The 18,747-nt window shown below is 39.6% G+C and overlaps 1 protein-coding gene across 1 annotated transcript in view; it reads left to right on the top strand.

Annotated features, from left to right (window-relative positions):
- The window catches only part of LOC115439256 (heat-stable enterotoxin receptor), a 52,596-nt gene that overhangs the window by 33,803 nt on the left and 46 nt on the right, over positions 1-18,747 (top strand). Inside the window, 1 exon segment of the mRNA XM_075353537.1 lies at positions 17,730-18,747. This exon segment is cut by the window's right edge and continues 46 nt beyond it. Coding sequence (XP_075209652.1) covers positions 17,730-17,943 — 214 coding nt within the window. The 3' untranslated portion in view covers positions 17,944-18,747.

The following is an 18,747-nucleotide window of genomic DNA, read 5'->3' as shown; positions in this document are numbered from 1 at the left end:
GACACTGAGGGTATTTAATTCTGCATACTCCATTTCAAAGAGAACCTTCACATACTAGTCAGTGTTTGCTGCACAACACAATAGTAACAATGTCACTGTTTTCTTTAGTGTAGTTCTGTAATTTCTTTGTAGAGAACTAGAATTGCAATGAAACTGATTTAATTAGGCCCGAGCCGAGTAAAGCCGGCGCAGGGCCTATTGAGTCTGCAGTGGGCGCATGGGGACGAAATCGCCAGTGACGCGGTCGCCTTTCGCCACTACGTCGCCACTCTCACACATATTCACATTCACTGGCACTGAGACCTTTCCGAAGATGTACATGACATGTGCACAAGTCGCATATTTACACCTGCTCAGAATGAATGGGAGTCAATGGGACACGCCCACTCGGGGTCCAGTCATGTGGGTGTAAGTGCACGACACATGACATCTGACCTCACAGATATGTGGGGGACCTCGAGAGCTTTCACATAAGCCAAATATGTGGTTGCCATAGAAACGGCTATATTGTTCTTGCTCAGATTCTTATTATTTAGGCCCGAGCCGAGTAAAGCCGGCGCAGGGCCTATTGAGTCTGCAGTGGGCGCATGGGGACGAAATCGCCAGTAGACGCGGTCGCCTTTCGCCACTGTCGCCACTCTCACACATATTCACATTCACGCACTGAGACCTTTCCGACGATGTACATGACATGTGCACAAGTCACATATTTACACCTGCTCAGAATGAATGGCAGTCATGGGGACATGCCCACTCGGGGTCAGTCATGTGGGTGTAAGTGCACGACACGATACATCTGACCCCACAGACATGTGGGGAACCTCGAGAGCTTCACATAAGGCCAAATATGTGGTTGCCATAGAAACGGCTATATTGTTCTTGCTCAGATTATTATTAGTATTTTTTTATTTTTTTTCTTTCTCCGGCGCTTTGAGGTCCATTTTGACCCCCTGAACTTTAAGAAACTCACCAATGTTTGCCCAAATTCAGAGTGCGAGAAATTGAATGTTGCGGCAGCGCCCCCTTGAAAAGTGGAAATGCATTGCGCCAATGGGAGCGAGTCCAACATAAAGTTCGTCATAGAGCCACGAAAATCGTAGACAGATTCTCATGAGGAACAACAAAAATATTATTATGGCCACGCCCCTAAACAAACCCTTTGTCGGCCATATTGGATGGAAATTTCCAAAAGGCTGAGTCAGCGTTTCGCTGACCGTCGTATTTTAACTATCTCCTACTAAACCATTTGGCCAAATGACTCAATAATCGGGTACATATCTAGAAAGTGGGACATCAAAAGTTACCGGAATTTTGGAATCGGTGTCACCGTTTTGTGCGACGACGTTGCAAACTTTGCAAAGTTTTTTCGAAAATTTGCCATCACAAAAATTGCTTCAGCGCAGACACACAAACAACCGATTTGGCTAAAATTTGACTCAGACGTCATCTCCCAGGCCTAACAAAAACCCATTTATTAAAAGAAATTGAAATTTCGCACTATAGCGCCCCGTGCAAATGTACATTTACAAAAATGACATCAGTTCGGACATACGAACACCGATTGGCTTAAATTTAACTCAGACATCTATCTCCCAGGCCTACACCTATTTTCAAAAGAAACTGAAATTTTGCACTACAGCGCCCCCCTATAAAAATTTTAATATTTTTTATTAAAAATCGTTCAGTTCGGGACATACGAACACCGATTTGGCTCAAATTTGACTCAGACGTCTATCTCCCAGGCCTACACCCATTTATCAGAAAAATTTGAAATTCTGTGCCATAGCGCCCCCTACAATTTTACCTTTACGAAATTACTTCACGTTAGAACATACAAACACCAATTTGGCTCAAATTTGAATCAGTTGTCAATCTCCCAGGCCTACACCCATTTATCAAAAGAAAATGACTTTCGCTCAATAGCACCCCCTACAAATTTACCTTCAACGAAAATTGCATTAATTCAGACATACGAACACCGATTTGGCTCAAATTTTGACTCAGTGGTACATCTCGCAGGTATACACCCATTCAAAGGAAGAAATTATATTTTTAGCTGCATAGCACCCCCTACAAATTTACTTAGACAAAAATTATTTCGTTTGGACATACAAACAAAGATCTTCCTCAAATTTGAATCAGTTGTCAATCTCCCAGGCCTACCACCCATTCATTAGAAGACATTGAAAGTTGGTTCTAGAGGCGCCACCTGCTGAACGATGGACATACTTCTACTGGACGTGCCTGTGGCGAGGGCCTTTAGATGCCGCTTGCGGCTTTAATTTTTATTTATGTTTCTTCTCCTGCTCTTTGAGCTCAAATTTGACCCCCTGAACATTTACGTAAACTCACCAAATTTTGCCCAAAATTCAGAAGTGCGAGAAATTGAATTACATGTAGGTTTCGTAGATGTCGGTAAAGAAATGTTGCCGCAGCGCCCCCCTTTAAAAATGGAAATGCATTACGCCAATGGGAGCACGTCCAACGTAAAGTTTGTTGTAGAGCCACGAAAATCGGTACATAGATTCATCATGAGGAGACAAACAAAAAATATTATAATGACCAGGCCCCAAAACCATCCTTAGTCGGCCTATTGGATTGAAATTTCCAAAATGCTGAGTCAGCGTTTTTGCTGACGTCGTATTTTAACTATCTCCTCCTTGGCCGTTTGGCCAAATGAGCTCAAAATCGGTGTATAGTATCTAGAGAAGTGGGGCATCAAAAGTTAGCCGATTTTTTTGGATAGGTGTCACCGTTTTTGTGTTACGACGTCACAAACTTTGCAAAGTTTCTTTCTTCGTGAATTTACATTACAAAAATTGCTTCAGCTCAGACATACGAACACCGATTTGGCTGAAATTGGACTCAGACGTCTATCTCCAAGGCCTACACCTATTGTCAAAAGAAACTGAAATTTTGCACTACAGCGCCCCCTACAAAAATGTTTAATATTTTTTATTAAAATTTCTTTCAGTTCGGACATACGAACACACGATTGGCTCAAATTTGACTCACACGTCTATTTCCTCAGGCCTACACCCATTTATCAGAAATATTTGAAATTCGGTGCCATAGCGCCCCTACAATTTTACCTTTATGAAAAATTACTTCACGTTAGACATACGAAGTACCAATTTGGCTCAAATTTGAATCAGTTGTCAGTCTCCCAGGCCTACACCCATTTATCAAAAGAAATTGCCACTTCGCTAAGTAGCGCCCCCTACAAACTTACCTTCACGAAATTGCATCAATTCGGACATAAAAACACTGATTTAGCTCAAATTTGACTCAGTGGGTACATCTCGCAAACCTACACCCATTCAATGGTAGAAATTTATTTTTAGCTGCATAGCGCCCCCTACAGATTTGCTTATGAAAAACTTTCTTTAGTTCGGACATACAAACAAAGATCTGCCTCAAATTTGAATCAGTTGTCGATCTGCCAGGCCTACACCCATTCATCAGAAGACATTGAAATTTGGTGCTAGAGTGCCACCTGCTGAACGATGGACATACTTCTACTGGACGTGCCCATGGTGAGGGCCTTTAGACCGCTTGCGGCTTTAATTTTTTTTGGTCTTTTTTCTTTCTCCTGCGCTTTGAGCTCAATTTTGACCCCCTGAACATTTACGAAAACTCACCAAATTTTGCATAAAATTCAGAAATGCAAGAATTGAATTAACATATAGGTTTCGTAGATGTCGGTGAAGAAATGTTGCTGCAGCGCCCCTTGAAAAGTGGAAATGCATTACGCCAATGGGAGCACGTCCAACGTAAAGTTTGTTGTAGAGCCACGAAAATCGGTACACAGATTTATCATGAGGAGACAAACAAAAAATATTATTATGGCACGCCCCAAGACCAACCCCTTTGTCGGCCATATTGGATTGAAATTTCCAAAATGCTGAGTCAGCGTTTTCGCTGATGTCGTATTTTAACTATCTCCTCCTTGGCCGTTTGGCCGAATGAGCTCAAAATCGGTGTACAGTATCTAGAGAAGTGGGGCATCAAAAGTTAGCCGAATTTTTTGGATAGGTGTCACCGTTTTTGTGTGACGACGTCGCAAACTTTGCAAAGTTTCTTCGTGAATTTACCATTACAAAAATTGCTTCAGCTCAGACATACGAACACTGATTTGGCTGAAATTGGACTCAGACATCTATCTCCCAGGCCTACACCCATTTATCAAAAGAAATTGCCACTTCGCTCATTAGCGCCCCCTAATAATTTACCTTCACGAAAATTGCATTAATTCGGACATACGAACACTGATTTAGCTCAAATTTGACTCAGTGGTACATCTCGCAAACCTACATCCATTCAATGGTAGAAATTTATTTTTAGCTGCATAGCGCCCCCTACAGATTTACTTATACAAAACTTTCTTTAGTTCGGACATACAAACAAAGATTTGCCTCAAATTTGAATCAGTTGTCGATTTCCCAGGCCTACACCCATTCATCAGAAGACATTGAAATTTGGTGCTAGAGTGCCACCTGCTGAACGATGGACATACTTCTACTGGACGTGCCCGTGGCGAGGGCCTTTAGATGCCGCTTGCGGCTTTAATTTTTATTTATTTTTCTTCTCCTGCTCTTTGAGCTCAAATTTGACCCCCTGAAAATTTACGAAAACTCACCAAATTTTGCACAAAATTCAGAAGTGCGAGAAATTTAATTTACATATAGGTTTCGTAGATGTCGGTAAAGAAATGTTGCCGCAGCGCCCCCTTGAAAAGTGGAAATGCATTACTCCAATGGGAGCACATCCAATGTAAAGTTTGTTGTAGAGCCATGAAAATCGGTACACAGATTCACCATGAGGAGACAAACAAAAAAATTATTGTGGCCATGCCCCAAAACCACCCTTAGTCGGCCATATTGGATTGAAATTTCCAAAATGCTGAGTCAGCGTTTTCGCTGACGTCGTATTTTATCTATATTCTCCTTGGCCGTTTGGCCAAATGAGCTCAAAATCGGTGTACAGTATCTAGAGAAGTGGGGCATCAAAAGTTAGCCGAATTTTTTGGATAGGTGTCACCATTTTTGTGTGACGACGTCGCAAACTTTGCAAAGTTTCTTCGTGAATTTACCATTACAAAATTGCTTCAGCTCAGACATACGAACACTGATTTTGGCTGACATTTGACTCAGACGTCTATCTCCAAGGCTACACCCATTTATTAAAAGAAATTGAAATTTCGCACTATAGTGCCCCTACAAATGTACATTTACAAAAATGAATCAGTTCGGACATACGAGCACCAATTTGGCTCAAATTTGACTCAGACATCTAGCTCCCCAGCCTACACCTATTGTCAAAAGAAACTGAAATTTTGCACTACAGCGCCCCTACAAAAATTTTTAATATTAAAATTTCTTCAGTTCGGACATACGAACACCGATTTGGCTCAAATTTGACTCAGACATCTGTCTCCCAGGCCTACACCTATTTGTCAAAAGAAATTGAAATTTTGCACTACAGCGCCCCCTACAAAAAATTTTAATTTTTTTTATTAAAATTTCTTCAGTTCGGACATACGAACACCAATTTGGCTCAAATTTGACTCAGACATCTGTCTCCCAGGCCTACACCTATTTGTCAAAAGAAATTGAAATTTTGCACTACAGCACCCCCTACAAAAAATTTTAATATTTTTTATTAAAATTTCTTCAGTTTCAGACATACGAACACCGATTTGGCTCAAATTTGACTCAGACGTCTATCTCCCAGGCCTACACCCATTTATTAAAAGAAATTGAAATTTCGCACTATAGCGCCCCTACAAATGTACATTTACAAAAATGAAATCAGTTTGGACATACGACCACCAATTTGGCTCAAATTTGACTCAGACATCTGTCTCCCCGGCCTACACCTATTTGTCAAAAGAAACTGAAATTTTGCACTACAGCGCCCCCTACAAAATTTTTAATATTTTTTTATTAAAATTTCTTCAGTTCGGACATACGAACACCAATTATGCTCAAATTTGACTCAGACGTCTATCTCCCAGGCCTACACCCATTTATCAGAAAAATTTGAAATTCGGTGCCATAGCGCCCCCTACAATTTTACCTTTACGAAAATTACTTCATGTTAGACATACAACACCAATTTGGCTCAAATTTGAATCAGTTGTCAATCTCCCAGGCCTACACCCATTTATCAAAAAGAAAATGACATTTCGCTAAATAGTGCCCCCTACAAATTTACCTTCACGAAAATTGCATTAATTCAAACATACGAACACTGATTTGGCTCAAATTTGACTCAGTGGTAAATCTCGCAGGTCTACACCCATTCAAAGTAAGAAATTATATTTAGCTGCATAGCGCCCCCTACAGATTTACTTATACTAAAATTTCTTTAGTTTGGACATAAAACAAAGATCTGCCTCAAATTTGAGTCACTTATCAATCTCCCAGGCCTACACCCATTATCAAAAGAAATTGCCATTTCGCTCAGTCATGCCCCTACAAATTTACCTTCATGAAAATTGCAATCAATTCAGACATACGAACACTGATTTAGCTCAAATTTCACTCAGTGGTACATCCTCGCAGGCCTACACCCATTCAACAGAAGAAATTTAATTTTAGCTGCATAGTGGCCCCCTACAGATTTACTTATATAAAAATTTCTTTAGTTTGGACATATGAGCAAACATTTGCCTCAAATTTGAATGAGTTGCCAATCTCCCGGGCCTACACCCATTCATCAGAAGAAACTGAAATTTGGTGCTAGAGCGCCACCTGCTGAACGATGGACATACTTCTACTGGACGTGCCCTTTGAGATGGCCTTTAGATGCCACTTGCGGCTTCAATTTTCCTTCTCCTGCGTTTTGAGCTCAATTTTGACGCCCCTGAACATTTACGAAAACTCACCAAATTTTGCACAAAATTCAGAAGTGCGAGAAATTGAATTTACGTATAGGTTTCGTAGATGTCGGTAAGAAATGTTGCAGCAGCAGCCCCCTTGAAAAGTGGAAATGCATTACGCCAATGGGAGCACGTCCAACGTAAAGTTTGTCGTAGAGCCACGAAAATCGGTACACAGATTCATCATGAGGAGACAAACAAAAATATTATTATGGCCACGCCCCTAAACCAACCCTTTGTCGGCCATATTGGATTGAAATTTCCAAAATGCTGAGTCAGCGTTTTCGCTGACGTCGTATTTAACTATCTCCTACTAACCATTGGCCAAATGAGCTCAAATATCGGTGTACAGGATCTAGAGAAGTGGGACATCAAAGTTAGCAGAATTTTGGAATCGGTGTCACCGTTTTTGTGCGACGAGGTTTCAAACTTTGTGAAGTTTTTTTCGAAAATTTGCCATGACATAAATTGCTTCAGCTGAGACATACAAACAGCGATTTGGCCTCAAATTTCAATCAGACATCTATCTCCTAGGCCTACACCCATTTATTAAAAGAAATTGAAATTTCGCACTATAGCGCCCCCTACAAATGTACATTTACAAAAATGACATCAGTTCGGACATACGAACACCGATTTTGCTCAAATTTGACTCAGACATCTGTCTCCGAGGCCTACATGTACGTGTCAAATGAAACTGAATTATGCACTACAAGCGCCCCTACAAAAATTTTTTATATTTTTTTGTTAAAATTGCTTCAGTTCGGACATACGAACACCGATTTGGCTAAAATTTGACTCAGACATCTATCTCCCAGGCCTACACCCATTTATCAGAAAAAATTTGAAATTCGGTGCCATAGCGCCCCCTACAATTTTACCTTTACGAAAATTACTTCACATTAGACATGCGAACACCAATTTGGCTCACAATTTGAATCAGTTGTCAATCTCCCAGGCCTACACCCCATTTATCAAAAGAAATTGCCACTTCGCTCAGTAGCGCCCCCTACAAAATTTACCTTCACGAAAATTGCATTAATTCGGAACATACGAACACCGATTCGGCTCAAATTTGACTCAGTGGTACATCTCGCAGGCCTACACCCATTCAACAGAAAAATTTGATTTTAGCTGCATAGCGTCCCCTACAGATTTACTTATACAAAAATTTCTTTAGTTTTGACATACGAAAAAAGATCTGCCTCAAATTTGAATCAGTTGTCATGTCCCAGGCCTACACCCATTCATCAGAAGACATTGAAACTTGGTGCTAGAGCGCCACCTGCTGAACGATGGACATACTTCTACTGGACGTACCCGTGGCGAGGGCCTTTAGATGCCGCTTGCGGCTTTAATTAGGCCCGAGCCGAGTAAAGCCGGCGCAGGGCCTATTGAGTCTGCAGTGGGCGCATGGGGACGAAATCGCCAGTGACGCGGTTGCCTTTTGCCACTGTCGCCACTCTCACACATATTCACATTCACGGCACTAAGACCTTTCCGACGATGTATATGACATGTGCGCAAATCGCATATTTACACCTGCTCAGAATGAATGGGAGTCAATGGGACACGCCCACTCGGGGTCAGTCACATGTGTGTAAGTGCACGACAGGTGACATCTGACCCCACACACATGTGGGGGACCTCGAGAACTTTCAAAAAAAGGCAAATACGTGGTTGCCATAGAAACGGCTATATGTTCTTGCTCAGATTATTATTTTTATTTTATTATTATTTTTTTTTGTCTTATTTTTCTTTCTCCTGCGCTTTGAGCTCAATTTTGACCCCCTGAACATTTACGAAAACTCACCAAATTTTGCACAAAATTCAGAAGTGCGAGAAATTGAATTTACGTATAGGTTTCGTAGATGTCGGTAAAGAAATGTTGCAGCAGCGCCCCCTTGAAAAGTGGAAATGCATTACGCCAATGGGAGCACGTCCAATGTAAAAGTTTGTCCGTAGAGCCACGAAAATCGGTACACAGATTCATCATGAGAGACAAACAAAAAATATTATTATGGCCACGCCCCTAAACCAACCCTTTGTCGGCCATATTGGATTGAATTTCCAAAATGCTGAGTCAGCGTTTTCGCTGACGTCGTATTTTAACTATCTCCTACTAACCATTTGGCCAAATGAGCTCAAAATCGGTGTACAGGATCTAGAGAAGTGGGACATCAAAAGTTAGCAGAATTTTTGGAATCGGTGTCACCGTTTTTGTGCGACGAGGTTTCAAACTTTGTGAAGTTTTTTCGAAAATTTGCCATGACATAAATTGCTTCAGCTGAGACATACAAACAGCGATTTGGCTCAAATTTCAATCAGACATCTATCTCCTAGGCCTACACCCATTTATGAAAAGAAATTGAAATTTCGCACTATAGCGCCCCTACAAATGTACATTTACAAAAATGACATCAGTTTCGGACATACGAACACCGATTTGGCTCAAATTTGACTCAGACATCTGTCTCCGAGGCCTACATGTACGTGTCAAATGAAACTGAAATTATGCACTACAGCGCCCCTACAAAAATTTTTTATATTTTTTTGTTAAAATTGCTTCAGTTCGGACTACGAAACACCGATTTGGATCAAATTGACTCAGACATCTATCTCCCAGGCCTACACCCATTTATCTGAAAAATTTGAAATTCGGTGCCATAGCGCCCCCTACAATTTTACCTTTACGAAAATTACTTCACATTAGACATGCGAACACCAATTTGGCTCAAATTTGAATCAGTTGTTAATCTCCCAGGCCTACACCCATTTATCAAAAGAAATTGCCACTTCGCTCAGTAGCGCCCCCTACAAATTTACCTTCACGAAAATTGCATTAATTCGGACATACGAACACCGATTCGGCTCAAATTTGACTCAGTGGTACATCTCGCAGGCCTACACCCATTTATCAAAGAAAATTCCATTTCATGCAATAGTGCCCCCTAAAAATTTACCTTCACAAAAATTGCATCAATTCGGACATACGAACACCAATTTGGCTCAAATTTGACTCAGTGGTACATCTCGCAGGCCTATACCCATTCAATGGAACAAAGTGAATTTGGCTCCATAACGCCCCCTACAGATTTATTTATACAAATATTTGTTCAGTTGGACATACGAACACTGATTTGTCTCAAATTTGAGTCAATTAGCAATCTCCCAGGCATACTTCTACTGGACGTGCCCTTGGTTGAGGGCCTTTAGATGCCGCTTGCGGCTTTAATTTTTTTTTTTTTTCTTCTCCTGCGCTTTGAGCTCAATTTTGACCCCCCTAAACATTAATGAAAACTCACCAAAGTTTGCCCAAAATTCAGAAATGTGCAAAATTTAATTTACATATACGTTTCGTAGATGTCGGCAAAGTTTGTCGTAGAGCCACAAAAATCGTACACAGATTCATCATGAGGAGACAAACAAAAAATATTATTATGGCCACGCCCCAAAACCAACCCTTAGTCGGCCATATTGGATTGAAATTTCCAAATGCTGAGTCAGCGTTTTCGCTGACGTTGTATTGTAACTATCTCCTCCTAAGGTGATTGGCCAAATGAGCTGAAAATCGGTGTACAGTATCTACAGAAGTGGGGCATCAAAACTTAGCCGAATTTTTGGAATCGGTGTCACCGTTTTTGTGCGACGAGGTTGCAAACTTTGCGAAGTTTTTTTCAAAAAATTTACCATCATAAAAATTGCTTCAGCTCAGACATACGAACAGCGATTTGGCTGAAATTTGACTCAGACGTCCATCTCCCAGGCCTACACCCATTTATTAAAAGAAATTGAAATTTCGCACTATAGCGCCCCCTACAAATGTACATTTACAAAAATGACATCAGTTCGGACATACGAACAACGATTTGGCTCAAATTTGACTCAGACATCTGTCTCAAAGGCCTACACCTATTTTTCAAAAGAAACTGAAATTTTGCACTACAGCGCCCCCTACAAAAATTTTTAATATTTTTTATTAAAATTGCTTCAGTTCGGACATACGAACACCAATTTGGCTAAAATTTGACTCAGACGTCTATATCCCAGGCCTACACCCATTTATCAGAAAAATTTTAAATTCGGCGCCATAGCGCCCCCTACAATGTTACCTTTACGAAAATTACTTCACGTTAGACATGCGAACACCAATTTGGCTCAAATTTGAATCAGTTGTCAATCTCCCAGGCCTACACCCATTTATCAAAAGAAATTGCCACTTCGCATAGTAGCGCCCCCTACAAATTTACCTTCACGAAAACTGCATCAGTTCAGACATACGAACACCGATTTTGCTCAAATTTGACTCAGTGGTACATCTCACAGGCCTACACCCATTCAATGGAACAAATTGAATTTTTGCTCATAGCGCCCCCTACAGATTTATATATACAAAATTTTGTTCAGTTCGGACATACGAACACTGATTTGTCTCAAATCAATTGTCAATGTCCCAGGCCTAAACCATTCATTAGAAGACACAAAATTTGGGGCTACAGTACCACCTGCTGAACGATGAGCATACTTCCACTGGACGTGCCCTTGGCGAGGGCCTTTAGATTCCGCTTGCGGCTTTAATTTTTTTTTCTTATTTATTTTTTATTTATTTTTCTTCTCCTGCTCTTTGAGCTCAAATTTGACCCCCTGAACATTTACGTAAACTCACCAAATTTGCACAAAATTCAGAAGTGGGAGACATTGAATTTACATATAGGTTCGTAGATGTCGGTAAAGAAATGTTGCCGCAGCGCCCCCTTGAAAAGTGGAAATGCATTACGTCAATGGGAGCACGTCCAACATAAAGTTTGTCGTAGAGCCACAAAAATCGGTACACAGATTCATCATGAGGAGACAAACAAAAAATATTATTATGGCCACGCCCCTAAACCAACTCTTAGTCGGCCATATTAGATTGAAATTTCTAAAATGCTGAGTCAGCGTTTTCGCTGGCGTCGTATTTTAACTATCTCCTCCTTTGCTGTTTTGCCAAATGAGCTCAAAATCGGTGTACAGTATCTAGAGAAGTGGGGCATCAAAATTTAGCCGAATTTTTTGGATTGGTGTCACCGTTTTTGTGTGATGACGTTGCAAACTTTTCAAAGTTTCTTCGTGAATTTACCATTACAAAAATTGCTTCAGCTCAGACATACGAACACCGATTTGGCTCAAATTTGACTCAGACGTCCATCTCCCAGGCCTACACCTATTTATTAAAAGAAATTGAAATTTTGCACTATAGCCCCCCCTACAAATGTACATTTACAAAAATGACATCAGTTCGGACATACGAACACCGATTTGGCTCAAATTTGACTCAGACATCTGTCTCCCAGGCCTACACCTATTTGTCAAAAGAAACTGAAATTTTGCACTACAGCGCCCCCTACAAGTTTTTTTTAAAATTTTTTTTATTAAAATTGCTTCAGTTCGGACATACGAACACCAATTTGGCTCAAATTTGACTCAGACGTCTATCTCTCAGGCCTACACCCATATATCAGAAAAATTTGAAATTTAGAGCTATAGCGCCCCCTACAATTTTACCTTTACAAAAATTACTTCACTTCATACATACAAACACCAATCTGGCTCAAATTTGAATCAATTTTCAATCTCCCAGGCCTACACCCATTTATCAAAAGAAATTGCTGTTTTGCTGGATAGTGCCCCCTACAAATTTACTGTCACTAAAATTGCATTAATTGGACATACGAACACTGATTTGGCTCAAATTTGACTCAGTGGTACATCTTGCAGGCCTACACCCATTCAATGGAAGGAATTTAATTTTAGCTGCATAGTGCCCCCTAAAGATTTACTTATACAAAAACTTCTTTAGTGTGGACGTACGAACAAAGATCTGCCTCAAATTTGAATCAGTTGTCAATCTCCCAGGCCTACACCCACTCATCAGAAGTTATTGAAATTTGGTGCTAGAGCGCCACCTGCTGAACGATGGACATACTTCTACTGGACGTGCCCGTGGCGAGGGCCTTTAGATGCCGCTTGCGGCTTTAATATTGACTTATTCTTTAACAATTAATCGTAAAAGGCTTCTCACAGAGTCACCACTTTAAGGTCAAATATAGTAAGGATTTTTTGTCTACAACCAGATTTAAAAAAAAAAAAAAAAGAATAAAATCTCTCCAAAAATAGCTCTTAAATAGTAAAGATTGCCATACCATGATACTTATATACTTTATTTAAACGCTAAATGTTAGTGATTGCCAGTGTCGGGAGTGACGCGTTACAAAAGTGAGAGTGTGTATGTAAGTGATGTAAATGCAGCTTATGATACATTTTTTTTTGCATTATTAATGGAATTGTATAATAAAAATTGTGAAATTAGGAATATTGCCAGGAAGGGTTCCATCGACAAGGCATGGATGACAAAAGGTCTCTGGAATGCTGGCAAGAAAAAAAAAAAAACTTGTATAGATGCTACTTGAAATTAAGGACAAAGGAAGCAGAAGATAGATAAAAGAAATATAAAAATACATTAGGAGGGATAATTAAGAGACATAAAAAGTAACACTATGGTAACTTATTAAGCAAAAAAAAAAAAAAAAAAACAATACAAAAGCTACATGGGAAATAATTAATAGTGTAATAAAAAATGATAGAGTTAAACCACCTCTCCCAAGTTATTTTACAAAAGATAATATAGATCTATATGACAAAGAAGAAACCATAGAAGCCAATAGTAAATGAATTTGATAACTATTTTATTAAGGTAGGCCCTTATCTTGCAGCAAAAATTTTAAAAATAAACAAAGATAATGAATAGAATTATAAAATTATGGATAATGTGGATAGTGTCTTTCTTGACAGGATAGGAAAAGAAGAAACACTGTCCTGTACATACAAAGCTGTGGAGGCAAAAGCTCCACTGACTGTAACAACTTGGACATGGTTTTAATAAAGAACATAATAAAATTAGTAGTCAACCCTTTTACATACATATGCAACCTATCATTTAAAACAAGTACATTTCCAGAAAACAGGAGAATTGCAAAGGTAATCCCACTATATAAGAATGGAGACAAGCATGCTTTTTCCAACTACAAAACTGTATCATTGCTTCCACAGTTTTAGAAAATTTTAGAAAAACTGTTTTTAACTCATTCCCCGCCAGAGCATTTTCCAGTGAGTTAGTAGCCAGCGCCAGCCTTTTTGGTCATTTTCACTAATTTTTGGAGGCTCACTGAAAATGTTGTGTGAGGCGTATGTGAACCCTGAATACATCAAAAGAAAGAACAGAACTTCAATTTTTAAACACAAGAAACAATTTTATTCTACCTTCATTCGTTCATGAGATATAAACATTTGAATACTGGTCATTTTCAGGAAGAAACTGAATTTTGAGCAAAAAAACAGAAAATTGCATTTTTTTTCAAAGATATTGATTTCAAGATAAAATTGATTTCCTATATACATTTCAAATTCACAAAATAAAATAATAATAACAACAATAATAATACAAACAGCTCTGAGATATCCCATCATTCCACAAAATGTTAGGGGAATCCACACCAAACTTTAGACCAAACATCTTCTAAAGCACCAGGTTCCTTCTAAACTTTACATATTTACATACATCAGTTATAAGTCTTCCACATATTAGTTTAGCTTTTTGATATAAATACTTCAATATTCCTCATTTTCGAGAAAAAAAGAAATAAATTCACTAAATACTTTAGATTTCTGGCCTTTCCTTGGCTGCACCACGTCCTCCTGTTGGACCACCTGCTGTGTTTGATCTGTAAATAATTATATGGACATGTAGTTATTTATTTATGTATGAATATATGGATTTATTTATTTCATACTAAAGCCAACTCAAACAGTGTCTTACCTGTGTCCCTGCTGACATTATGGAGCTGAACCACATCTGTGTTGAACCTGTTCCATGTTCAGTCTGAATCTGAACTCACTCTGTCTAACAGATGCAGACTAGCTGTCCTATGTCTTGTCCCACGTCTGTGTGTCTGTCTTCTCCTTGAATGTCCACTATAAATGTCTCTTTTCTCTTCCTCCTGTCTGTCATTGTCTCCATGTTGCTCCGTGCACCCCCCCTTCCTCATCTCCATGTCAGACCCTCACCGCTCCGTTTTCCCGTGTTCTATGTCCATCTCCCTCACCTTCTATTTCTCTGTTGCTGTCTCTAAAGCTTCCTCTGAAGCTCCATCATACACTGAATTGTCGGACTCTGTCTCCATAATCATCTTTAAGGCTTTTGAAACTGCGCGTGGTTCCTGCACAGTCGGCATTTCCTCATTCAGAGTGACAGGCGCTGTATGCGTTGCCATGGGATACGGTGATTCCAGAGCGAAAACGTTATGCCCGGTCCTTCCTTTTTCCGAAAAAGCTGCTTAATTGTTTGTTTTTGGACTAAGGAAAGTAATGCACATGATCCGCAACAGCTTCAACTACAGTATAACAGTGAAAACATGGACTGACGGAATATCTCGTCAATGGCGGGGAAAGAGCTAACAAGATTGGACAAATTCCTTGAAAAACACAACATTATAATCAGCAGTCAATATGGTTTCCATCCAAAGCACTCTACATCAATGGCACTCATGGAACTGACTGAAGAAATAGCCACTGTGATAGATAAGAAATTACACCTTGTAAGAATTTTTGTTGATCTCAGGAAAAGTTTTGATACCATTGATCATACAATACTTATTAATACAGAATCAGGGGAGTAGCACAACAATGGATATGACGTTATCTAGACAGAAGAAAGCAATATGTACAGGTAATGAATGAAGCATCAGGTACAGAGTACATTGAATGTGGAGTGCCGCAAGGATCGGTCCTTGAACAAAAAATGTTTATTTTATATATGACTTGGTCAGTGTATCCAAACTGTTGTAGTATATGTTGTTTGCAGATGACACAACTTTGTTTTATTCAGGGGGAAACATTACACAGGTTATGGAGGTGGTTAAAGAAGAAGTAAAAAAGTAAAAAGATGGTGTGAAATAAATAAATTGTCCTTAAACCTTGGAAAAACTAATTGTATGATATTTATTAATAGAAGGAGGGAGGCATATCAAGAAAGGCATTATCCTGGTAATTTCTCTGCATGAGAAATACAAGGTGTGGTGTATGAGCAACATCCACACTTAAACCATACAAATCTGTCCACACAAGTGTATAATAATAATAATCTCAGTACATGCAGTCATATCTGAAACACCATCACAAGACCAGGAAGAGCTAAAAAAAAAAGAAAGAAAATTGCTCAAATAATAGTTTTCTTGCTGTGAACATCAGCTGATTAAGAAATCCAACAGCACATATAATTTATAACAATACCGCAAACACATGGAGGAACAGGGTGGTGCAGTGGTGGTTAGTATGTCTGCCTCACAGCAAGAAGGTTCCAGGTTCAATCCAGTCTGATTCATTGTGACATGGTGGGTGACAGTGGTGCAGTGAATAGCACTTGTATCTCAAAGCAAGAAGGTCCTGGGTTCGACTCCAACAGCAGTCGATGGGTGTGGTACCTTTCTTTGTGGAGTTTGCATGTTCTCCCTGTGTCTGCAGGGGTTCTCTCTGGCTTCCTACCGCCATCCAAAGACAAAGAAATAGGTTAATTGGTTGCTCTAAATTGCCCATAGGTGTGAATGTGAGAGTGATTGTTTGTCTCTATATGTCAGTCCTGCGAAGAACTGGCAACATGTCCAGGGTGAACCCCGCTTGCGCCTTTGGGATAGGCTCCAGCAACCCCCATGACCCTTGTGAGGATAAAGCGGGTTCAGTTTTACGTTGGTCTGTTGAGGCTAGACCACTGGGTTTTGACTTGTGGCCTTCATCAGGGTCATCAGAAAACACATACTGACCTGCTTTTAATTTCAGAAAGATTAAAGAAAAGAAGGGGGCAAAGAAACATCCAGTCGCCACATACTAATTGGCCAGTGAGACACCTGCAAAGGACAGCTAGGTCATTAGAGACCTGGCTAATGCCAGGTCAAACCTACTATTTTGTTTGTACCTCAGTCTACTGTGAATGTTGCCAGTAGCATCATGATATGTTGTAGAACTCAACTATGCAACAGCTGCTAACTCAGAACAAAGACAGAAACCCCTTCAGTATCCATGTTGAATTAACAGTTTATGGTCAAGAATGTCTCATTTTTGTCTCCAAAGGATCACATGACAAGGCTGCAACAAATCAGGGAGAAATCCATATTGAATAAACCCAATCAGGTAGCCAATGTGATTGCCCAAGTCATCAGTTTCATCAATCAATCAGTTTTGTCCACATGACACAATACCTGACAGTCAAAAGTGAAACAGGTTCAGCAGTGTTTCCAGAAGTCTCATTTCAAGGGAGGCTAAAACACTGTAGTAGTATGGACAAGGACTACTTAGTTACACTAGCAAGCAAGTCAAGACCATAATATTTCATGGTTTATTTATGGTTTAGTTTAAGTCTGTACAGAAAGAAATGAGAGCAGAAAAGACTGCAGCGATGTGCTGAAAACATAAAATGATGAGGAGACTGTCAGTGGTTTTAGTCACAGGTGTATGTCACAAATCTGAGCCTGAATGAAGAGGCATCAAAAATACTCTTAGGCTCTGCCTCATTAAGCGGAATATTTTTTTCTACATTACATTTTATTTAATACTCTCCCTGATATCTGGGATTCAAAGCTAATTAGTCTGACTTAAGATGGTCAGGATCTAATGTGGATTTTCTCTGAAGCCTGACAATTGTACATGTACAACTAGGCCTTAGTCAGCATCTTTGTAAAACCAGCCTTGTGACATATAAAACATTGAAAGCTGTTTTTTGGATGCAGCTCATAATGTCTGCTTCTCTGTTTTCCAGAGAGAACTTCCAGAGGCTCCAGCAGGACCTGGCTCACATGATCCTGGAGTGCCTGGACCAACGCTCTCAGGGGTCTGTCACACAGAAAAAGCGACTACTGAGTCAGACCAAGGAGGGTGACCAGGTCCCAGAAACAGAGTTGGAGTCTGAGAGCGAGCACCCTGAATACTTACATCTGGCATTCGTAGATAACACACTCAGTACCTTTTTGTAGAACCAACCTCAATTTAGAGTCCAATGTCACTGTCTGAGTGCAAAAAACACACACAATATGAAAGACTGCAGCACAAATAAAGATATTCAGACATAAAGTTCTTTGTTCAACGCTTTAAAATCACTTAATTTTTTGAAGAGCCTGTTAAATGATATTCACTTTTTATTCTTGAATGTATTACTAATATGCAACTGACATTTTGATCATTAGCAATCTCCATTTCCTGTTTCGTCCTTTTGTGCTCTTAATCGATCCACCAGAAAGAAATGCAGCATCAGAGATGTGAGGACAACAGGGAGACCTGAGAGGGTTTTATAAATAGTTCAGTCCCATCCATCTGAGACTGTCAGGAGTTTCAGTGCTCCAGATGACATGTGAGTTTTGTACTCTCTCGTTTTCACACCACTTCAGGTATTCAAGCACCAGAAGTCTGCAAAAGTCTAACTTGTTTAAAAAGGCTCTTTACTGCTTCTTTACTACAGTAAAAGTGAAAGAAAATGTCAAGTATTCCTTTTTTCTTGAGTCTTCCATCATATCTGTCTTGTTGCTATACTTGTTTTCCATCTTCTTTTCAGTGTTCTGTGCCATAGTTCCATTCTGATGGGGTAAATATTCTTTTTGACATACAAGGCCTTGAGTTTTCTAAGTTTTTTAAGTGTGCCACAAAAAACTGTCAAAAGAAAACAAAAAAGATGGGCCTTTAATACTGATTTTTAGCCTTATAACTGAACTCCAGTTTGTTGTTCATTTGATTACATTATGGACTATAGATGATGCAATATTCAAAGTCTTGCTTTTTATGTT

This window comes from Sphaeramia orbicularis, chromosome 19, assembly GCF_902148855.1.
Source record: "Sphaeramia orbicularis chromosome 19, fSphaOr1.1, whole genome shotgun sequence".
NCBI lineage: Eukaryota > Metazoa > Chordata > Actinopteri > Kurtiformes > Apogonidae > Sphaeramia > Sphaeramia orbicularis.
The sequence above is the reverse complement of the archived record's forward strand: the minus strand, read 5'-3'. Positions and strand labels throughout refer to the sequence as shown.